General features: G+C 45.3%; 1 protein-coding gene across 1 annotated transcript in view; it reads right to left on the bottom strand.

Moving 5' to 3' along the window:
- LOC137561145 (pyroglutamylated RF-amide peptide receptor-like) overlaps positions 1-25,178 on the bottom strand; it is a 257,791-nt gene that overhangs the window by 5,445 nt on the left and 227,168 nt on the right. The window contains exons 3-4 of the mRNA XM_068272405.1: positions 18,567-18,628; positions 17,088-17,323 (exon numbers count right to left, since the gene is read on the bottom strand). Of these exons, the coding sequence (XP_068128506.1) occupies positions 17,088-17,323; positions 18,567-18,628 (298 nt within the window). The remainder of the gene's footprint in view (positions 1-17,087; positions 17,324-18,566; positions 18,629-25,178) is intronic.

The following is a 25,178-nucleotide window of genomic DNA, read 5'->3' as shown; positions in this document are numbered from 1 at the left end:
CTTCATATTAACATTTGAAAATAAGAAATACATCAATTTAAAGAATGGGATACATCAGTCCTGAAAGAGGGACATATTTACGTTTCTTTTTTAAGAATACTTATCATTCTGGCTGTCTTGCTGCTCTTCTGCCTCTAATACTTTTAGCTGTAGACCATGCACAAGCATATGCAGATCAGATTTTCCTCACTAAAGTCTGACTGGATGAGCTAGATAAAAACAAGGAACACCAAGAGCCCCAATAGTGTAATATGTACTGGTAAATGGTTACTAGATAGAGTAAATATTAATACTCACAAACCAGGGTTACCATTAGGCAACCACTGTAAAGGCAGATGGGGAGATTTTCCTGACCCCACTCAGAAATAAGAAGTCACTCTCTGTAGATGAAAAAAGGGGGTTCAACCCTCCACCCAGGGTGGACTCAATATTATGCAGGAGAACAGAGGCGCCAAAAGGATAAAAGGAAGCAGTGGCGTCCCTACCATGGGGCGGCCAGGAGCGCTCCGCTCCGGGTGTCATCTCCAGGGGGGTGTCATCAAGGCCTCCCCAGAAGCCTTGATGACACAGGAGGGGAAGCAGCGCTGAAGGAGGGGTGGCAGCGTCGGCGGGGAGGGGGGAAATACCCCCCACATCTCCCTCACCTGGGTCCCCTCCTTCGGCGCTTCCCCTCCACAGGCGCCGGCAACGGGCACTGACAGGGCGGCTGATAGCCGCCCTCAGTTTACCCGAGCAGGGCTACGGGAAGATGGCCGCCGAAGCCCGCACTGGAGACAAAAATAGACGGCAAGATGGCAGCCGACGCCATCTTGCCGTCTATTTTTGTCTCCAGTGCGGGCTTCGGCGGCCATCTTCCCGTAGCCCTGCACTGATGACGCAGCAGGAGACGGCGCTGGACATTCAAGAAGAGGAGCTGCGGAGAGAGAGGCTGCCTGGGATTCGGAAGAGAGGTTTCATATGCAGGTAAGTGAATGTTTTTTTTTTCTTTTACAGGTGCACCGGCCACCCACCGCTGCTGCCCACCTACCCACCGCTGCTGCCCACCTACCCACCAGGCTACCCACCAGCAGTAGTGCCCACCTACCCACCGCTGCTGGCCACCTACCCACCCCACCTACCCACCACTGCTGCCCACCTACCCACCAGGCTACCCACCAGCAGCAGTGCCCACCTACCCACCGCTGCTGGCCACCTACCCACCCCACCTACCCACCACTGCTGCCCACCTACCCACCGCTGCTGCCTACCTACCCACCACTGCTGCCCACCTACCCAGCAGGCTACCCAGCAGGCTACCCACCTTCCCACCAGGCTACCCAGCAGGCTACCCACCACTGCTGCCCACCTACCCACCACTGCTGGCCACCTACCCACCGCTGCTGCCCACCTACCCACCAGGCTACCCAGCAGGCTACCCACCGCTGCTGCCCACCTACCCACCGCTGCTGCCCACCTACCCACCACTGCTGCCCACCACTGCTGCCCACCTACCCACCAGGCTACCCAGCAGGCTACCCACCACTGCTGCCCACCTACCCACCACTGCTGCCCACCTACCCACCACTGCTACCCACCACTGCTGCCCACCTACCCACCACTGCTGCCCACCTACCCACCACTGCTACCCACCACTGCTGCCCACCTACCCACCAGGCTACCCAGCAGGCTGCCCACCTACCCACAAGGCTACCCACCACTGCTGCCCACCTACGCACTACTGCTACCCACCTACCCACCACTGCTGCCCACCTACCCACCAGGCTACCCAGCAGGCTGCCCACCTACCCACCACTGCTGCCCACCTACCCACCACTGCTACCCAGCAGGCTGCCCACCTACCCACCAGGCTTCCCAGCAGGCTGGCCACCTACCCACTACTGCTGCCCCCCTACCCACCAGGCTACCCACCATGCTACCCACCACTGCTGCCCACCTACCCACCAGGCTACCCAGCAGGCTGCCCACCTACCCACCAGGCTACCCAGCAGGCTGCCCACCTACCCACCACTGCTGCCCCCCTACCCACCACTGCTACCCAGCAGGCTGCCCACCTACCCACTAGGCAATCGGGCTGCTCACCCTTCACCACCTACCCACCAGGCTATCAGCTTGCCAACACTCAAATCTGCTACCGATATTGTGTATTTTGTGGTCAGATCTGCTAGCGACATTGTGTATTTTGTGGTCAGATTAACTGCCGACATTGTGTAGTTTGTGGTCAGTTTAACTACCGTCATTGTGTATTTTGTGGTCAGTTTAACTACCGTCATTGTGTATTTTGTGGTCAGTTTAACTACCGTCATTGTGTATTTTGTGGTCAGTTTAACTACCGATATTGTGTATTTTGTGGTGAAATCTGGTTCTGACATTGTGTATGTTCTGGTCAAATCTACCGCAAGATTGAATGATTTTTTTTCTGGTCAAATCTGCCGACATGATTGAATGTATTTTCTTGTGAAATCTGCTCACATAACGTGTAATGTCTGGTGAAATGTTCTCGCATTACGTGTATTTTATGTTGAAAGCTTCTGACATTTTGTGTATTTTCTGGAAAAAAGCTGCGCAATGATGGGAATTTTCTGGAGAAAGGTTGACTAAAACTTGGGTGCACTTTTAAATTATCTCCGCCCCATCCGGTCATAGCCACGCCCATTTTTTCGCCGCAGGTGGTGTACCGTGGGTGGGGGGGTGTCTTTCAATACCTAGCACCGGGTGTCAAATGCCCTAGGTACGCCACTGAAAGGAAGCTAAATGAGCTTAAAAACCAAATTCTTGGTAAATAGAGGAGGTAGTGGTGGACTTACCTCCTCCAAGTAGACACACAACGACTGTAGTAAACACAGTCAATATATTTTGTTTATGAACTCCAAATATGCAACGCGTTTCGCAGGTTTGATCCCGCTTCATCAGGCAATAACAACGGAGCAATAGCATATGTGGTTAGTAGAAGAGCCAGGCATCTCAGATTCATCTATGGATGAATCTGTAATTAAAGAGACACTGAAGCAAAAAAAAAAATTATGATATAATGAATTGTATGTGTAGTACGGATAATTACTAGAACATTAGTAGCAAAAAAAAACATTCTCATATTTTTATTTTCAGTTATATAGTTTTTTTTATAACATTGCATCATTCTCTAATATTTGCAGTTTACACACTACTCAGCATTCTAAATGATTTTACAGAGCAGGCTAGTGAACTTTTGAACTGCAGGAAAAAAAAAACAATACAGTGCCAGACACTTGAAATAATAAGCTTCAGAAGACAGAGCTCTCTGAGACTTTGAAAGTCGTGGAGCTCAATGGCTCTTTTGAATAGATAATAGTGTTGGGCGAACAGTGTTCGCCACTGTTCGGGTTCTGCAGAACATCACCCTGTTCGGGTGATGTTCGAGTTCGGCCGAACACCTGACGGTGCTCGGCCAAACCGTTCGGCCATATGGCCGAACTAAGAGCGCATGGCCGAACGTTCCCCGAACGTTCGGCTAGCGCTGTGATTGGCCGAACGGGTCACGTGGTTCGGACCCGAACGCGCTCTGATTGGCCGAACTGTCACGTGGTTCGGGTAAATAAATACCCGAACCACGTCATATCTCCGCCATTTGTCTGTGGGTTTAGCTTTGGGTAGGCAGGCAGGGTAGTTCGCGCTCCAGCCACGCTAGCCAGGGTCCCCCCTGTCATTGTGTCACTGCTGGGAACAGTAGTACACCGCTTGCTCAGCCACACTATATAGCATTCTGTTTACTGCCACTCTGTGTACCTCGCTCAGCCACACTATATAGCATTCTGTTTACTGCCACTCTGTGTCTGCTGGGAATAGTAGTACACCGCTTGCTCAGCCACACTATATAGCATTCTGTTTACTGCCACTCTGTGTACCTCGCTCAGCCACACTATATAGCATTCTGTTTACTGCCACTCTGTGTCTGCTGGGAATAGTGGTACACCGCTCGCTCAGCCACACTATATAGCATTCTGTTCACTGTTCTGTGTCTGCTGGGAATAGTGGTACACCGCTCGCTCAGCCACACTATATAGCATTCTGTTTACTGTTCTGTGTCTGCTGGGAATAGTGGTACACCGCTCGCTCATCCACACTATATAGCATTCTGTTCACTGTTCTGTGTCTGCTGGGAATAGTGGTACACCGCTCGCTCAGCCACACTATATAGCATTCTGTTCACTGTTCTGTGTCTGCTGGGAATAGTGGTACACCGCTCGCTCAGCCACACTATATAGCATTCTGTTCACTGTTCTGTGTCTGCTGGGAATAGTGGTACACCGCTCGCTCAGCCACACTATATAGCATTCTGTTTACTGTTCTGTGTCTGCTGGGAATAGTGGTACACCGCTCGCTCAGCCACACTATATAGCATTCTGTTTACTGTTCTGTGTCTGCTGGGAATAGTGGTACACCGCTCGCTCAGCCACACTATATAGCATTCTGTTTACTGTTCTGTGTCTGCTGGGAACAGTAGTACACCGCTCGCTCAGCCAGAGTATATAGCATTGTGTTTACTGCCACTCTGTGTACACCGCTCAGCCAGACTATATACCATTGTTTACTGACACTCTGTGTACACCGCTCAGCCAGACTATATACCATTGTTTACTGACACTCTGTGTACACCGCTCAGCCAGACTATATACCATTGTTTACTGACACTCTGTGTACACCGCTCAGCCAGACTATATACCATTGTTTACTGCCACTCTGATTCTGCTGGGAACAGTAGTACACCGCTCGCTCAGCCAGACTATATACCATTGTTTACTGACACTATATAGCAGACTATATAGCATTGTGTGTACACCGCTCAGCCAGACTATATACCATTGTTTACTGACACTCTGTGTACACCGCTCAGCCAGACTATATACCATTGTTTACTGCCACTCTGATTCTGCTGGGAACAGTAGTACACCGCTCGCTCAGCCAGACTATATACCATTGTTTACTGACACTCTGTGTACACCGCTCAGCCAGACTATATACCATTGTTTACTGCCACTCTGATTCTGCTGGGAACAGTAGTACACCGCTCGCTCAGCCAGACTATATAGCATTGTGTTTACTGCCACTCTGTGTACACCGCTCAGCCACACTATATAGCATTGCGTACTCTGCCAGTCAGTGTGTATATTGCTGGGATCAGTAATACTCCACTCACCGTCAACCACTATATGAGCTCAACATGAGTTCCCCAGAGACCTCCGCTGTGAGCAGCACTCCCAACAACAGCAACAGCCAACGCCCCACGCAAGCTATAACATCCACCCCAGCAGCCAGTGGTCAGCAGCAGCCCTCCCCGGAGGAGAACGTTGTGTCCATCAGTCCGTCGCCAGAGCGATTAATGAGGGCTGCCATTGAGGAGATGATGGGGCCTGATGTGGAGGAGGAGGTCTGGCTCAGGCCAGCATCCCAAGTTAATGTTGAGGACGATGAGGGGTCTGTGTCTGGGGATGTTGGGGTGGCAGAGGTGGTGGGTGGGTCAGACTCAGGAGAAGAGTTGTATGATGAGGATGATGATCGGGACCATCTGTATGTGCCTCAGAGTCCGACCCCGGAAAACATGTTGTATCGTGTGTTTAGGTACTAAAATCTGCGTTCCCTCCCAGTAGTGTTGGGCGAACAGTGTTTGCCACTGTTCGGGTTCTGCAGAACATCACCCTGTTCGGGGTGACTATATAGCAGACTATATAGCATTGTGTTTAATGCCACTCTGTGTACACGGCTCAGCCACACTATATAGCATTGTGTTTACTTCCACTCTGTGTCTGCTGGGAACAGTAGTACACCGCTCACCCGCCACTGTATAGCATTGTGCTCTGTGTCACTGCTGACAATAGTGGTACACCGCTCACCCACCACTGTATAGCATTTCTGTACTGCCACTGTACTGCTGCCAGTCAGCGTGTACTTTAAGGATAAGTGAAATGAGGAAGAAATCCGGTGAAAGAGGGAGGGGCAAGGGAAGAGGTGTTTCCCCTGACGGTTCACGTACAGGCCACAGGGGAGCACCCAAGAAAACCCACTCAATACTGCCCATGTTGTCCAGGACAATAACCCTCACAGATCCAAAAGAACAGGACCAGATAATTACTTGGATGACCTCTCAAGCGTCCAGCAGTGGGTTAAGCAGCACCAGCACATCACGCACGAGGTCCGAGTCCTCAGCCAGTTAAAGTCTGGGCTTTCTTTGAAGACTGCACTGAGGATGTTACCATGGCGATTTGCAAGGTGTGCAAGACCCGCCTGAGCAGGGGGAAAAGTATTAACAACCTCTCCACCACCAGCATGAGCCGCCACATTCTATCCAAACATCCCACTCTGTGGGCAAACGCGGCAGGACAGGGTACCACCAGCAACACTGCCTCCCTTGGGTTCACCAGACTCACCACCAGACCCGCCTCAGCAGCAGCAGTAGCCCAGCCATTGCGTGGTTCACAACATTCACAAACATCAGACGATGCTGACACTGTCACTTTCCGGACTAGTGCTCTTGAGGTCTCCCATAGAGTTGGGCCGAACGGTTCGCCGGCGAACCTGGTTCGCGCGAACCTAGGTGGTTCGCGTGCGGGTACCGCACGCGAACTTTATTGCGGAAAAGTTCGCCCCATTGCGGTTCGCCCCATAATGCACTGAGGGTCAACTTTGACCCTCTACATCACAGTCAGCAGGCCCAGTGTAGCCAATTAGGCTACACTAGCCCCTGGAGCCCCACCCCCCCTTATATAGGCAGGCAGCGGCGGCCGTGGCCACTCGTGTGCCTGCATTAGTTAGAGTAGGGCGAGCTACTGCAGTCTCTCATAGGGAAAGATTAGTTAGCCTTAGCTTGTCCCTGGCTGCATACCTGTTCATTGATCCTGCCACTGCATACCTGTTCATTGATCCTGCCACTGCATACCTGTTCATTGATCCTGCCACTGCATACCTGTTCATTGATCCTGCCACTGCATACCTGTTCAGTGATCCTGCCACTGCATACCTGTTCATTGATCCTGCCACTGCATACCTGTTCATTGATCCTGCCACTGCATACCTGTTCATTGATCCTGCCACTGCATACCTGTTCATTGATCCTGCCACTGCATACCTGTTCATTGATCCTGCCACTGCATACCTGTTCATTGATCCTGCCACTGCATACCTGTTCATTGATCCTGCCACTGCATACCTGTTCAGTGATCCTGCCACTGCATACCTGTTCATTGATCCTGCCACTGCATACCTGTTCTGTGAACCCACCACTGCATACCTGTTCTGTTCAGTGGACCCGCCACTGTATACCTGTTTAGTGAACCCGCCACTGCATACCTGTTCTGTTCAGTGGACCCGCCACTGTATACCTGTTCAGTGGACCCGCCACTGCATACCTGTTCTGTTCAGTGAACCCGCCACTGCATACCTGTTCTGTTCAGTGGAGTTTGGTGTGTCAGTGTGAAGCAGTACCTTAATTACACTCCCTGATTGATGTATACACATGCAAGATGTTTTAAAGCACTTTAGGCCTGTCATTTAGCATTCAATGTGATTTCTGCCCTTAAAACGCTGCTTTGCGTCAAATCCAGATTTTTCCCGGTGACTTTTGGCGTGTATCCCACTCCGCCATGCCCCCCTCCAGGTGTTAGACCCCTTGAAACATCTTTTCCATCACTTTTGTGGCCAGCATAATTTTTTTTTTTTTTCAAAGTTCGCATCCCCATTGAAGTCTATTGCGGTTCGCGAACTTTAACGCGAACCGAACCTTCCGCGAAAGTTCGCGAACCCGGTTCGCGAACCTAAAATCGGAGGTTCGGCCCAACTCTAGTCTCCCAGTGTTCATCAAACACAACAACCAACAGCCCTTCGGTGTGCAGCGCTACGGTTGAGTTGTCTGTCTCTGAGATGTTTGAGCACAAGAGGAAATTGCCAGCAAATGACCCCCGGGCCGTGGCAGTAACAGCCAGCCAGCATAGCCAAGCTTCTGGCCTGCGAAATGCTGCCATATCGAGTGGTGGAGACAAACAGCTTCAAGGGCATGATGTCAGTGGCCATCCCACGTTACGTGGTTCCCAGCCGCTACCACTTTGCGCGCTCTGCAGTGCCTGAGTTGCATGAGCACGTGGTCAGCTAAATAACCCGAAGCTTGAAGAATGCCGTTGCCTGCAAGGTTCACCTCACCACTGACACCTGGACGAGTGCGTTCGGCCAGGGTCGATACATCTCCCTTACCGCGCACTGGGTGAACCTTGTGGAGCCTGGCAGCGATTCCTCACCTGCTACGGCGCGGGTGTTGCCCACGCCGCAAACAGCTGGATAACAACAGCAGCACCTACCTCTCTGACTCCTTCTCCTCCAACGCATCTCAAAGCTGTACCTCATCCGGAAATGCTAACCCAGCACCAGCAGCAGTAGGATCGTGGAAGCAGTGCAGCACAGCTGTTGGCATGCGTCAGCAAGCGTTGCTGAAGCTGATCTGCCTTGGGGATAAGCAGCACACAGGGGAGGAAATTTGGAGGGGAATAAAGGAACAGACGGATTTGTGGCTGGCACCGCTGGACCTGAAACCGGGCATGAAGCTAGACACCTGGCACGAACTGGCAATGTACGCAATAGAGGTGCTGGCTTGCCCGGCAGCCAGCGTTATGTCGGAACGCTGTTTCAGTGCTGCCGGAGGCATCATCACAGATCGGCGTATCCGCCTCTCCACAGAAAATGCAGACCGTCTGACTCAAATTAAAATGAATCAATCCTGGATTGGAAACGACTACGCAACACTCCTGGACCCCAACCAAGTAACATGACCGATGAACATCTGGGATGGTTTAGCGTTTCCGGTCCCTGTTTATTGAACCTCTCATCTGTATTACATTTATGACTGCATGGCGGCAAAAAGCATTGCTGCTATATCCGCACGCTTTTTGTCCTCATGCAAGGCCTGGGTTGTTGTGTCTCACAAAGCGTGGCCTTCTCCTCCTGCGCCTCCTCCTGTTCCATCACGTGTGCTGCTGCTGCTGCTGCTGCTGCTGGGTTACCGTTGCCGGTCCCTGTTTATGGAACCTCTTATCTTTATTACATTTATGACTACATGGCGGTACAAAGCATGCTATCCGCACGCTTTTTGTCCTCATGCAAGGCCTGGGTTGTTGTGTCTCACAAAGCGTGGCCTTCTCCTCCTGCGCCTCCTCCTGTTCCATCACGTGTGCTGCTGCTGCTGCTGCTGCTGGGTTAGCGTTGCCGCGTGGTCCCTGTTTATTGAACCTCTTATCTTTATTACATTTATGACTACATGGCGGTACAAAGCATGCTATCCGCACGCTTTTTGTCCTCATGCAAGGCCTGGGTTGTTGTGTCTCACAAAGCGTGGCCTTCTCCTCCTGCGCCTCCTCCTGTTCCATCACGTGTGCTGCTGCTGCTGCTGCTGCTGGGTTAGCGTTGCCGCGTGGTCCCTGTTTATTGAACCTCTTATCTTTATTACATTTATGACTACATGGCGGTACAAAGCATGCTATCCGCACGCTTTTTGTCCTCATGCAAGGCCTGGGTTGTTGTGTCTCACAAAGCGTGGCCTTCTCCTCCTGCGCCTCCTCCTGTTCCATCACGTGTGCTGCTGCTGCTGCTGCTGCTGGGTTAGCGTTGCCGCGTGGTCCCTGTTTATTGAACCTCTTATCTTTATTACATTTATGACTACATGGCGGTACAAAGCATGCTATCCGCACGCTTTTTGTCCTCATGCAAGGCCTGGGTTGTTGTGTCTCACAAAGCGTGGCCTTCTCCTCCTGCGCCTCCTCCTGTTCCATCACGTGTGCTGCTGCTGGGTTAGCGTTGCCGCGTGGTCCCTGTTTATTGAACCACTTATCTTTATTACATTTATGACTGCATGGTGGTACAAAGCATGCTATCCGCACGCTTCTTGTCCTCATGCAAGGCCTGGGTTGTTGTGTCTCAAAGCGTGGCCTTCTCCTCCTGCGCCACCCTCCTCCTGTTCCATCACGTGTGCTGCTGCTGGATTAGCATTACCGGTCCCTTTTCCTGGAACCTCTTATATGTATTACATTTATGACTGCATGCCGACAAAAAGCATGTTACCTGTGCAAAGAAAACAGACATTTCCCGCATTTAAAAGACAGTTTTCCCTTTGAAACTTTAAAATCGATTTTCTCAAAAACTATAAGCTCTTTTTGCTAATTTTTTTTTCCTCTTGTACCCACTCCCAAGGTGCACATACCCTGTAAATTTGGGGTATGTAGCATGTAAGGAGGCTTTACAAACCACAAAAGTTCGGGTCCCCATTGACTTCCATTATGTTCGGAGTTCGGGTCGAACACCCGAACATCGCGGCCATGTTCGGCCTGTTCGGCCCGAACCCGAACATCTAGATGTTCGCCCAACACTAATAGATAACTGGAGTTTCTTAACTCTTCCTGTAGTGGAAACAATATTAGACTTATGTCTCTGCTCCTAATGTTTTATTTCTTACATGTACTACACATACATCATTATATCATAATTTTTTTCCGCTTCAGTGTCTCTTTAAAGGACACCTGAAGTGAAAGGCATATGGAGGCTGTCATATTTGCAGGTCAGATAGTTGACCGAATACTACCTCGGCTTGCCACATGCTTGTTTCAGGTGTGAGATTCAGACACTATTGGTGCATAAAAGATCGGAAGGTCACCAGGCAATTGTTTAAAAGGAAACAAAAATGGCAGCCTCCATATCTGTCTCAATTTAGGTGTAATTACTAATATTAAATATGTGTAAAATCTCTTGTGATGTATACATCTGAACTGAGGAGACTGCTTTTGTGATCAAAACGGAATACCACTTTAAAGGAAATATGCCAACAAAAGAGATGTTGTTTCCTGGGAGATAGCTGTTAAGAGGTATATCTAAATGCTAATAAGCAGTATGCTGGAGATATATGTGATGGGAGATCGCCTGTCCAAATAAAATAAAAATAAATCATGCAATGCAATATGCCTCTGAATGCAAAGCTATCCTGTTGTCCTGGAAATTTCATTATACAGGGACTAGAACATATCTGAGAAATCGTGTCTTTTCACCCCATTGCCCATACTCCGCATTAGTGTACGGATCTGTGCATGCATATCTTCATTTAACGTCTAGCCGCATCTTCTTGCCTATTATATACTGTGTGTTGGGATTTTATTAAACTGGTTGAGCTGTTTCTTACTAAATAGTTATTGAATTCTTGAACGCTTTATCTACTGGAGTAAAATAATTTGTCTGTCACCTAGATAAAGAGATTTGACGGGTTGGGTAATTTTTTTTTTTATTTATTTTTTTTTTATAAAAGACTCAATTTTTCACTATTTTGCTACTTTTAAGCAGGTTTGGGATTTTTGTGTGTGTGTGTTTTTATTAACTATGTAACTATGAAACCTAAACATTGGCATATTTAGGGAAAACTGTAGTTAGATCATTTTACTGCAAAATCCTATGAAGTACAAGAAAAAGATATGCCATGTTGTTCCTGGCTGCTGCTCTTTATGTAATACAGCAAACCTTTGTACAAATACATAATAGGTTAAGTGCTTGTACATAAACATGGCCGGCACTTATATAGATGCAGACTGGGAATATGAACTTTCCTAATTCTTTCTCATCCAGATACAGAAGTTGGCATTGAAATGTGGAAAATCTGCTATAAGGACTGCATTTGATTCAGATGTAAAAGGTCCTCACACATTTTTGGCAGTTCAAATTAATTGATGGGACTGGATCAGGAAAGGTGTGGTCCATCAGGTAAAACACACTTCTCCATTTCTCAGTCCATCTTAAACACACTGGTATGGGTATAGCCCTCATGGAGTGGAGTTTGACACCTTTGGATTAGCGAGTGTGTGGAAAATCTGGAATATTTACTGGGCATCATTAGTGTGGCTCCTCCTCAGGTCCTTTCCTGTCTTGCATTCACTCCTCTATATCAGACTGCGTATATACAGTATATACTGCAGGTTACTATACTGTGGTGTAATCCGACTGGATGCTCTAGGCACACTTGGGGAATTATGACTGCATTAGGCTGTGACACAGATCTTACTCAGCTCCACTTCTACATGATCTGTGGAGCACCCAGTGGCGTAGCTAAGGAGCTGTGGGCCCCGATGCAAGTTTTACATTGGGGCCCCCCAAGTACTCAATACATAACAATTGATACGGCGCACCAAAACCTGCCAATGGCAACTACAGTGTCAGAGTTGCAAGAAGGGGATGGGGAACAACACTATTCAAAAGTATCTATAGAATTGATTATTATGAGCACAGGCCCAATAGAGAGCTAATACTGTAGTTGAGGGAGGGCCCTTCGGGGCCCCTCTGGCCCAAGGGCCCCGATGCGGTCGCTACCTCTGCACCCCCTATTGCTACACCCCTGGGAGCACCTTTTTTTTCATGCGAAATGAGAGTGGTGGAGACAGGGGAGAGGGAGGAGGTAGAAAGTGGCTGTCTGCTGTTGATGGTGAGGATCTGGACATTTATAAGCCAATACAGCTGTAAGTGTCTAATTTTACATTGCAAAAAGGTTGAATTTTTGTAATATAATTTTTTTGTTTAATAACATAATTTTTATGGGATGCAGTAATAAATCTGGAACGTACACTATGGTTTAAAAAAACTGCCCCCTAATAGGTGGCAAAAGGTTGCTACCCGAGACTGGGTTATAGAAATTCCTGCTGGGATATTAATGTATCAACAACTTTGTGTAGTAAATTTAGGACCCAATTTATGAGATAAGAAAGAGGGATGTATTTAAGGCATGCCCCACTACCCCTCCAGCCGCACCCACGCCACACTCCTGCAAAATACATATTTTCATGATTTAAACCACAACAATGGTATCGGTCTTTCAAAACAACCAGAACATCAATTTAGAACAATCATTTTATTAAAGAAATACATAGCAGATTTATTTTCTTATAAAAGTAGTCCAGGTTTGCATGATCACTTATGTTCTCCAGTGGTTTTCAGAGAACATTAGTGAGTTTGTGAAGAACGTTACTGAATATAATAATTTAACTTATAAAATTGCTTATTTTCTACAATATTGATTTACAAATTATTTAGTAAATGTTTGCTCATTGTAAAATTTTACCTCATTTTAAGCTACACTAAATGTATCAGTAATGCTGGCATCTTTACTGCTGGCAATGTGCATATCTATGGGATGTTGTTCCTATTGTGTTGTGAGCAGGTGCGTCAGTTAATCTCTGAGAGTGCCCTGGGGCAGAAGGCCATGTGACATCAGTGGCTAGGCCAGGCATGGGAAACTTGGCCCTCCAGCTGTTAAGGAACTTCAAGTCCCACAATGCATTTGCCTTTATGAGTCATGACTGTGGCCGTAAAACTCCTGCAATGCATTGTGGGACTTTTAGTTCCTTAACAGCTGGAGGGCCAAGTTTCCCCATGCCTGGCTAGGCTAAACATCACTGGAAGGGAGGAGTTACCGGTACACACACACACGCACGCACGCACGCACACACACACACACACACAGCATTTCTGATGCTGGTACCAGAATAGTTGCCGTAAGAAAGTGTCCTGATAATTCTTTTATGTTCTCCTATGAGTTGTTAAGTCTAATTTTGAAACCAGGATAATTATTGTAAAAAAGGGGTCCTGAATACATTTTATGTTCTCCTATGAGTTGTTACAGGTCTTTTTTTTTTTTTCTTTGATACCTTAAAGTCAGTTTTTAGTGGATATCCACTGGTAGGTTTTTTTTTGCCATTTTTCAAATATGCCCATATACTGTAAATACTGTAGCAAAAATACAATTGCTGCAGTGACCATGACAGAAAGCTTATACATTACATAGTTCTGGTTCTTGTAATCTGTTATACAATAGAAATCAAATTTTTCATTTTATCCAACCATAATTCAAATAAAAAATCATGCCCTTTAATCCTTTATTTGATTATTTACATAAACCAACAATCAGTTTTGATTTATTGCTGTTAAACTCCCATTATAGCTTCAAGATTCAAAGATTGAAGATTCTCAGGGGCACCATGAGAATTCGCAAAGGATAAAAGTAAAAGCACTGAAATACGTGTCCATGATAAAAATATTGTGTTGTATTTCGTTTACAATAATGTTTACAAATTGAAAACCTTTAAGGGACTTCCGAGGCCAAATGTTAAAAAAAGTGAAATACCTGGTTTGCTTTTGTATGCACGGAGGACGCCGTCCTCTGTGCCGTTCCGCTGGGTCCCCGCCGCTCATTAGCACCCCGGGCCGCTCCCGACCCCACGACCCGGGTCGGGCTCTCCTGCCTGCACTAATATGGCCGCCGGTGCTGGCCGCGGCTGCGCAGTCCGCATAGCCGTGAGTGCGGCTGCGCAGCTCTAGGGCCAGCCCCCCGATCCACGCTACAGGCTGTTTCTTGTTGCGTGTATCAGGGGGTTGGCCCTAGAGCTCCACAGCCGCACTCGCGGCTATGCGGATTGCGCAGCCGCGGCCAGCTCCGGCGGCCATATTAGTGCAGGCAGGAGATCCCGACCCGGGTCGTGGGGTCGGGAGCGGCCCAAGGGGCTATTGAGCGGCGGGGACCCGGCGGAACAGCACGGACGGCGCGGACGGCGTCCTCCGTGCCTACAAAAGCGAACCAGGTATTTCACTTTTTTTTAACAATTGGCCTCGGAAGTCCTTTTATAATGTCTATGAAATCGCAAATTATGTATACGATAATCTTCCCTGTTTTGAAACTGAGACTTCCCTGTTTTGAAAGTGTTTGTTAAAAAAATATAATATATGTATAATTGTTATAATTGTATAATATTATGTAAAACCTTCATTTATTGTTTCTTCATGTAATAAATCTGAAAATATTGTTTATAACAATGAAAAAAAATAGTACGTTTGTAATAACTGTAGTAAAACATTAGTAAATATTACTAACATTTTACTACAACTAAACCCAACCCTACTCTCACACAGAACCCTCCCTCTACCTATCCCTAACCCTTAGACCCGCCCTGGTGGTGCCTAACCCTAAGACCCGCCCTGGTGGTGCCTAACCCTAAGACCCCCCCTGGTGGTGCCTAACCCTAAATCTCCCCTGGTGGTGCCTAACCCTAAGACCCCCCCTGTTGTTGCCTAACCCTAAGACCCCCCCTCCCCCTGGTGGTACCTAACCCTAAATCTCCCCTGGTGGTGCCTAACCCTAAATCTCCCCTGGTGGTGCCTAACCCTAAGACCCCCCTAGTGGTGCCTAATTCTGACCCCTCTTGTGGTGCTTAACCCTAAGACCCCTCTTGTGGTGCCTAACCCTAAGACCCCTCTTGTGGTGCCTAACCCTAAGACCCCCCTGATGGTGCCTAACCCCAAGACCCCCCTGGTGGTGCCTAACCCTGAATCTCCCCTGGTGGTGCCTAACCCTAACCACCCCCCTGGTGGTGCCTAACACTAACCACCCCCCTGGTGGTGCCTAACCCTAAACCCCCCTAGTGGTGCCTAACCCTAAATCCCCCCAGGTGGTGCCTAACCCTAAGACCCCCCTTAGTAATAGCTTTATTGTGTGGATAATAATGTTTTACAAATAGTGAGTGTAAAACATATATTACAATTTACTTACTGATCACTTCATTATGTGGATAATAATGTTTTACAAACAGTAAGTGATAACATTTTAATAACGTTTTAGTTACATATGATAGATATGTTTAGTATTTTAAATCATCACAAGCGCAGTTTAAAAACAATAATAATCTCTGGGCGCCGTTTGAAAACCTTAATAATCTCCGGGTGCCCTTATTTCCTGTTCGGTGCTCATCAAACGATATTTATTATGGGAGTGAATGGCGGCGCCCTTTTTGTCCACTTGCCTCATGCGCCCAAATTCACACACACACACACACACACACGCACGCACGCACGCACGCACACGCACACACACACACACACACACATTATATATATATTTCATTATAGCATTTGTTTATGTAACAAAAACCTAAGTCAAAATGGAGAAACTGCGTGTGAAAAAGTAGGTACACCTCATGATACATCTAGGAACTTTGTCCCAGCTCTCTTAAAGCGGGACAGCCATAAAATCAAATTCCATGTACCCACTTCTCTGTGTTTATTATGCAGCCTGCAACTTGACCCTGCATTGCAAGCACTCCAATCTAACCAGAAATGTTTCTGCTGTAATAAATCCTATCTCTGTCAGCCTGGCTCTATTTGGTACATTGCCGACTAGAAAGAATCTTGTCATTTACCCTCCAACATACCTGCTCCTCACTGATTGGCAGTTCTATGTGAAGCTGCTGAAATATGATCTATGCTGTGCTCACATGTGTTTAAAAAGCAAGCTAGATATGACAGTGCAGTTTCTAGGTGAAAAAAAAAGTAAGTGAGGAAGTGAAATCAGGATTGGCTTCAATCAAATCGAATAAAAATGGAAAATACCAGGAACAGTTTTCTCTTTATTTACTATATAAAATTCACTGAAATCAAAATGTGGACAGTACAATACATATGTTATGTAAGTAGAACAAGCATGTATCTACTTATATATGTGTTTTTTCCCTGGGATAGTATAGCTGGATTCTACACTGAGGACCTACAAAGAGGACCTACACATTATAGTTAACATACGCATCATTGTACCCTAACATAGGATCTGTAGTTGAATGGGTGGATAACCAGGAGATGGGCGTAATTCTTAAACCCCACCTCCTAGTTGGCAAAACTTCTGATCTCAAAATCGAAGCTCTGGGGCCATTCCCACCTGTGTTGCAGTGGCCCACCTCAATACAAACAGATCCCATAGACTCAGATGATGAAAAAGCAATTCATAGGCACCAGTAAAAGTCTCCATGGGGACCAGCACCAGACAGGTGCTTGCTAGCACTGCCTCTTCACCGCCAATACCTAGCATGTGTCCGGTGAACAGGAGCAACTGATGGGCAGTGAACAATTCCTTCAGTCTTCCATGTGAAACAAGCCTTACAGTTTCCTCATAAGGAATTCAAAAGGCCTTTTAAGAGTTCAGAAGCTTTAAATTAGTTGATAGGAAAGTGAAAAGCCTATGCACACAAAATATTCATTGTACAGTGATGGTCGGGACATTATACCTGGTGATCTTTGCCATTTCATTGCGGCTTAAGGTGTTCAGCACTGAGCAGTCTCCGATGCGCTTTTTAATCCACAACACATACCCGATACGGGTATACAGTAGTAGCATGGCAGCAAGTGGCACAAGGAAGAGAGCAACCAGGATGAAGATGGCATAGGCTCGGCGCAGTCCGGCATCATTCCATGACTCAAGGCAACACACGTGGTACAGGTTATACAGCAAGTCGTATTTCACCTAGAAATCAATAGGCAAAGTTAAACATTTGGCAGGTGCTGTTAAGTGGGTCTTGTCATTTACAAAAATAGTTGCAGAAGTAACATTCGCACATGCGGATCTGCAGGCCAACTCCAGGTATGAATGTTTACTCTAGGCAATAGGTAATGAGTGACAGAACATTTTGTGTGTTATCTGAGTATATGTGGCTTGATTGGTCTGTGTCAAAGGAAATATGTTTTTAAATGTCAAGTCGAGATCCCCTTCACCACCATCCCTGGTTCCAGTCCAGATCTGAAGTATCTCAGAGACCTCTACTTGTAATAATTGCCTTCTGAGTATCCCACGAGGATGCTTCTGCAACAAGTAGCTGCAGAATAAGCACCTGCACCACTTCTAGAGTCTGCTGTAAACACTTTCAGCTGTTTTACCTTACATAATAAAAGTTGTAACGTACACTTTTTAGAACCAGAAGAAAGAAAAAAAATTAAACTTGTCCTTGTGATGTCATTGTGATGACTATATGTCATTGTGATGGCTATATCACACACAATATATTCAGACCTTTGCCTATCCCTACAGCTGAGCCGTTAAGTTTGTGTTCTTTACAGGAACTATTATAACTCATAATGTTAATGAGGCAACCTTGATTTTTAAGTTTATTTGTGTGCTATGGAAAGTAGAGACCGACACCATCAAAGTGTAATTATGCTCTTTAGTTTATTAATAGACACTTAAGACATATTGCAATAGCGTTCAGCGACGTTTTCGAGGAGACTTCTCCTTTCTCAAGCCTATGTCAGTGTCTAAAGGCAGAAACACAATCTCAGCTTTATATAGTAACCTGACATGCAGTTATACCAATCACATTGCAGCGTCGCCTGTGGCGACCAATCCCCACTTGCCTAAAAAATCGGACCTGATGGGGAACTTCCACCTAATATGCAAATGTGTGCAGCCAACGGACATCCTACCTGAGCGCACTGCTGCGTACGTCACAGACAACACGCCAACAAGGACGTTGACCAATAGAACACAAGGAGTTTAGCTCCTTTGATTTATGTTTATTTCTGCTGGCCAAGAATTAGAGAGCAGATTGAAGTGTAATAAATCTGCACAAACAGAGATTATAGACTCAAATTCACGCCATACTGGATCTGATAGGTCCAATTCCAGTTTGCAGTCTCATTGACTATCTCTAGACTGTTCAGTAGCTCCTCCTGTCTCGTCTCATTGATCATCTATCTTGTCTCCATTTACTTACCTCTAATGTCTGGACATGCAGCATCGGAGATCCTACAACAATAGCGATTGTCCACACAAACCCTACAGGAGAGATCAAAGGCATTTATAATACAATTCAGTGACATATTTTATGTGCAGCTCTTTGCATGAAATAGAATTAGCCCCTAATACAGAGGTGCCCACACTTTTTCCAGCTTCTGAGCTACTTTGAAAATTTCTAAAATTACCAAGTAAAAATGATCTACCAGGTAGTCTAGCTACAGATGCAAGCCACAATTAAAGCACATACACACATTAACAGTGCGTCCAACAGTATGATGATTCCAAGAATCCACCAGTCACTTTGATGCATATCCAGTTAGAACTGTGCTTGACTAAATATCATGCTGACAATATCATGGTCAATTTTCAGCAAACTTATGATTAGTAATGCTTCTAAATGTATGGCTCACCACCTCGCAACATCCTAATCATCTACACTGATGAGTAAAACTTCAGCATGGCATATTGCACTAAGCTCGTCAGAGTCAGAAGAGACAGCACGCAATGTAACTGTCATTCAGGCATGTAGCGTGTGTGATCTATAAGGGACTATACTTCTTACCAGGGCCCAGATGCAATTCACTTTTTCTCCTGAGTTTTCTCCTAGGAGATAATATTTCATCTTCTATTTAAAATAACTTTTCAACACTTTGCAACTGAAAAAGTACCAAACAAAGCAAGCAAGGAAGAACTATAAAAATTATTTTGATTATTTTCTTGCTTGCTGGTGTTTTGAAAGGCATTTTATTGACAATTTTGAAAATATCTCCTAGGAGAAAACTAAGGAGAAAAAGTGAATTGCATACGGGCCCTGGGTGTTTGTATGGCTGCACTTGTTATGGGTGTGAAGATCATGGTGGCCACACTTGTTCTCTGACCCTTGTGAGACCCCCAAGGCTGTAAGGGCCACCAAGGGAAGACAAGAGAAGATTGGGCAGGGGCATCAAAATTTTGCTGGGGGGCCTCATGAAATGTAATTATGTCACTGTTGTGATCTACATAATAGACCTCTCTATTATAGCTAGATTTTATACTAGAGTTAAATAAGATAATTTGAACAGAATGATCCTTTTAGAGAAGGTTGGAACAAAACAGACTTTGCAAAACAGTTCCATGTTGTCCCTTCCCTTTGTTCCTGTTGATAATCCTAAAATCGTTGACTCCCCTGCTCAAAAACAGACAGAATGCGAGCTTATTGTTTAACATACATTGAATAGGTATCTATGGTCAATTGAAGGACAGCTATCAAAAAACAGTTGTTATAAAACCACAATGTACAAATAAGGTTTAAGTATTATTTAATAGCTGTGTAAGCATTTTCCCACTCAGCTCAATAAGTAAAAAATGAACACCACATCATACAGATTTTGTAATTAAAGTGGCAATTAGGAAAATGATTGTATATTGCCAATTTATGAACGTCATATCTAGATCTGGTATTTAAACAAAACATCAAGTTAATGTAAACAGTTTAAAGTACAGTGAAACCTTAAATTGCAAGTAACTTGGTTTAACCACTTGAGGACCACGGTGTTAAACCCCCTTAGTGACCAGGCCTTTTTTGAAAAATTGGGCCACTGCAGCTTTAAGGGCTCGCTGCAGGGCCGCACAACTCAGCACAAAAGTGACCCTCCCCTCCTCTTTCTTCCCCACCAACAGAGCCCTCTGTTGGTGGGTTCTGATCGCTCCCCCGATGTTTATTTTTTATTTTTTACAAATATTTTTCTTTCTTTCTTTCTTTCTTTCTTTTTTCATAATATCCCCAGTACAGCGCTGCCTTAGACGTCGGTTGCGCCACCTACCAGTCTCCGAGCGGTGTTCGCCACTGGGAGACTGAAGGTGGAGCTCCGTCTTCCAAGCGGAGATGCGCACGCATCTCCTGCTAGCCCCATAGAAGGCCATTCACGCCAATCGCCATGGAGTGGCCCTGGGGCTGCCGCCGCATTCTCGCCAATTGGTGTGGAGTGGTCAGCAAGCAGTTAAAGTGGAATTGAATGCTTGCAAAGGACAGAAGGAAAACATAGAGAAATGCATCCTGTATGTATTTACAGAGTTTAGCCTGTCCAATTCCCCCTTATCCATGACTAATCACAACTATAATTTGATCTCTCAGCTGTGTCAGCTGGCTTCCTCGGCATAGCAGCTTATTTGTAAACAGAGTATTTTAACCCTATGTCGGCTTCCATGAAATCAGACAGTAGACACACTGCAGATTTATTGCAGGATTTGTATCAGCTGTAACATAGAAATGTTTTCCTTTAAAGGTTATTATGCTGTTGCTTATCTTTTAGAGCAGAGAGGAAGTTCTGAGTTCAGGTCCGCTCTAAGAGCACTTTGCAAGACAAGCACACATTTTTAAGAAACTGTGACTTGATAAGCAAGCAATGTCTTCATATACAAGCAAAGGACTTATATGTGCGTTACTTCATCACAACTGAGCCAATGGTTCTTCTCCCTTGAAAGCTGCAGGATTATACTTTATTGTACTTAATGTGTGTGTAGGAACTGTTCAATGTCACATTTTTCTGTGAAATCCTCCAAAGTTGGCAAAAACAAGTTCCTTGTTAAAGACACACAAAACAAGGTTGGGGTGAGCCAAGAGATAGCAATGATTCTGCTATCTATAGTGAATTTTTTATATTTATTTTTTACTTTATACAGTGCAGCACTTTGTATTAAAGAGGGCTCGAGGTGAGCTCATAAAATAAAAAAAAAACCTAGGCTTCCTGATCCAGGGGGCTGAGCGGATCAGATAGCTGCAAAAACCGCCGCTCCCCACCGTTCCTGTGGGCCACACTGACCCACTTTCACTTTCGTGACATCTGGGTCACAACGCTGGAATGAGAGACTGTTTCTCATTCACAGTGTGCAGGGAGGCGGGGGAGCGGCAGGGGGCGTGGTCAGGAAGAGAGAGCTGCTCAATGGCAGCTCTGGAAACCCTGCCGGAATGCCCCTGTTTATTATTTTATTTTCATAAATATGTATGTATGTATGTATTTTTTTTTTATTAAAATTGCTTATTTATTTATGTATTTTGTTTCCCTCCCTCCTCCCAGCCAGCCAATCATGGCGATCGGCTGTCATAAGCTTCAGCTTATGAGAGCCGATCGCTCTCTTGTGCCCCAGGGGGACAGCCGTGTCACACAGCGGTCTCCAGTACAGATCTGCTGTAGATCGCACCGCTGTACTAACTTAATAAATGGTGATCGCCGCAGAGAAGCTGAAGGTGGAGCTCTGCTCCTCCTGCAAAAGCCGGCCCCAGGACTTGACGCCAGGCGGTCCTGGGGTTGCCGCTGCGGTCACGCCCGTTAGCGTGACGCGATCGTTTAGTAGTTAAACAGGGAATCCCTCTCCCCTGTTTACCTCAGAGATAGTGACAAATATTGTTGCCAATCTCGGGGGGCTGTAGCGCGGCGGTGGTGGGCTGAGGGCGGTGGTGTTGGGACACAGAGGCATGTCATGAGGCAGAAAACTTGCCTCTGTGTCCCATCTGCCCCCCATGGAACCGCCTCGGGTTCTCTTTAAATATTTTCTCTATAAATGTTTTTGGATTGTGGAACGAATCATCTGAATTTCTATTAATCCTTAGGGGGAAATTCACTCTGATATAAGAGTTGTTTGGATTACAAGCATCTTTGTGGAACAAATGATGCTCGCAAACCAAAGTTCCACTGTTTATAGCTACAACAAGCAATGATAGATGTTTATGAGAATATCAAAGTTCATAGGAATTGAAACGATCCTATGCACAACATTATGTCTATGTGTGGCTTGACTCTGCAGTTCTATCATAGTTGAAATGCGTGTCTATTGGCTACATGGCCATACTATGAAGAGTACGGTCTAATATAAATGGCTGATGATCATTGCAGTGTGTGTGCAGAGAGCGAGATAAATCACATTACATTGCCACCAGGGTCAGTTTAGTTGGATGAGCAGTTTACCTGTTTAATGTCAACAGACATAAAATGACCTGCAGTGTACACGCTCCGTGGGCACTACTATGTGGTTACATAATGTCACTTTTTTCAACATGACACATTTACCTAATTGCTTTTTCTGTATACTGCATAGTTTCATTAGCTTTTCCTTAAAACGTATGCTGATCTGACACGAGTGACTGCATTGACTTTCAGAGCGGTGTAATCAATTGACGACAAGGACACAGTGGCCACATGAGCTGCTTCCCCTGATAGATTCTGCATTTAAATAATATTAAGTTAGAGTAAGGGGCCAAATGTTAAGTGCTTGAAGCTATTGAGTAGGCTTGACGTACTGAATTTCATTTTGTCTTATGATGTGTGAAAAAGTCTGTGCCTCTTCACTGCTTTCTCTCATTATTCCTTTTTTTTCAGCAGCAGATGTACCAATGAGTTCTGGTTTACCATGAGCTTGCTGGTAGTTTGTAACTCTGGGTGTTTCAAGTCCTACTCCATAAAGCCACATTAATTCATGCCATGCACTAATGAGGATCAATCAATCCGAAACAGTCTGTTTGCACTGGGTGAAATCTGGGAGCTCACTCCAACCTGAATTATTGCAAATAATTTCTGTTTTAAGAAAGCAAATTTTTGTTTTCCATAATATTTACACTGATAATTAACCACTTTCTGCTACGATTTCTGCTAGGCATATCTACACCCCTGTAAACTTGAATGCCCCCATGTGTGCGTGTTTTTGTCACGGTCCTGTCAGTCAGTGACCAGTGGATGGGAACATGTGTTCCCAAAGCTGATCAAAGTGACAGTAGTGATGAAAGCAGACATTAGCAAGATGCACTTCCTGTGTACAGTGCACAGGAAAAAAGTGTGGGGATATCTAGTGTTTTTTTTTTAAAGCATAGTTACCCTTGGTTTGTTAGGTTTGTTTTTTTTAAATATGTAAGTCATGAGGTTATGTTACTGTTGTTTTTGCAAATAAGGGCTTTTAATTATTCATATAGTATAAAAAAAATCAAAATGTAAAAGATACACCTTTATTTCCAAATAAAACTTTATTGCCATATGCTGTACCAGGAACATAATTTAAATGTAGTTATAACTGGGACAAATGAGCAAATGAAATGTGGGGGTTTTATATACAGTAGCAATTCTTATTTTTAAACTATAATGGCTGAGAAATTAATGACTTTGAGACAATTTCCTTCTTATTCCCTTTAAAATGCATAAAAAAAATCATTCTTGGCAAATAGTACCACCTGAAAAAAGCCTAATCTGTGGCTTAAAAAACAACAAAACCCATAAATCATTTTTGTGTGATAAATGAGTTATTGGCAAATGAATGGGATGAGTGTAATGTGAAAATTGTTGTGGTTTTTAAGGGGGACAAAAACCTGTAGTAAGGAATTAAAAAAGATCTGCAGAGAAAAGAACGTATTGAATAAAATGGCTTTTTTTTTCTAAAAATCGAATAAATTCTGTGTTTGCCCATTGTAAATCTTTCCTCAATGATGGGCCGTATGCTAACATGTTTATGGTAAGCATACTGTGTAGCGTATAGTTCTGTCTTTTAGCTAGGCCTATTTTTAACATTGACTCTCAAGCAACCAGAAAGCCCACTTATTTGGCATCAGCCGGCATCATCCGCATCAGCCGATGCCTGTTGGTGCCAATAATAGGGTTTTGCTGTATTCCACTTTACCGCGCTACTGCAGACACAGGCCCATGGATAAACTCTCCTATAACACATGACCTTCAGTGTACAGCATCCACCTGGGTAGTGATGTCCTGATATACATGCAAGGACAGCTGACACATATGCAAGGCTGTGATCTCACAATTTTGCTGCAAGTATTTAAAGGGGGAATCTATATTATTCAGTGTGCGATGCATATATGTTTCCTAATAGAGCGAGTCCAACGCTGCTTGAATGCCTGGAGGCAATCTGTGCATTGTAAAGTTAAGTAAGCAGCATAATGAGGCATAATGTGATATATGCATTTGAAACAGATGACAGCTGATACTAGGCTTTTAGATTTCAGCCTAGACACTCTGACAAATGTACTGACCCACCACTGTTGCTGGAGTTACTCACATGTTTCTTAGCTCTGGACCACAAATACTCCAAACAGGCCACATTTGAGAGCTTAAAGGGAACTTAAACTGAGTACAATTATTTAAATTAAACACATGATGTAACTTCAAATGAACATTACATAGTTACCATGCCATCAGTTCCTCTCAGAAGCTCACCATTTTCATCTGACAATGATCCCTTCCAGTTCTGACAACATTTTGTCAGAACTGAAATATATCAGTTGCTGTCAGTTATATATCAGTTGCTGTCAGTTATAGCTGGGAGGACAACTGATGTGCCAGGTAATGTTTATGTTTCTCTATGGCTCAAGTGGGCGATATTACAGTTTAACAGTGTGCTGACCAGAAAGCTGTTATGGGGTAATGGCCATTTTCAAAATGGAGGACGGAGAATTCCCTTGATCACAGTGGACAAACAGGATGCAGGAGAGGAGAAAGAGATTGAGGCGTAGACTACACGGGAGGTACGTATGACTTGTGTATGTTTATTTTGACTTTTAATTTTCAGTTCAGGTTTTCTTTAACTGACATGGAACAGCAGTGACAATAACAAT

This window comes from Hyperolius riggenbachi, chromosome 3 (genome assembly GCF_040937935.1).
Source record: "Hyperolius riggenbachi isolate aHypRig1 chromosome 3, aHypRig1.pri, whole genome shotgun sequence".
Classification (NCBI taxonomy): domain Eukaryota; kingdom Metazoa; phylum Chordata; class Amphibia; order Anura; family Hyperoliidae; genus Hyperolius; species Hyperolius riggenbachi.
The sequence above is the reverse complement of the archived record's forward strand: the minus strand, read 5'-3'. Positions and strand labels throughout refer to the sequence as shown.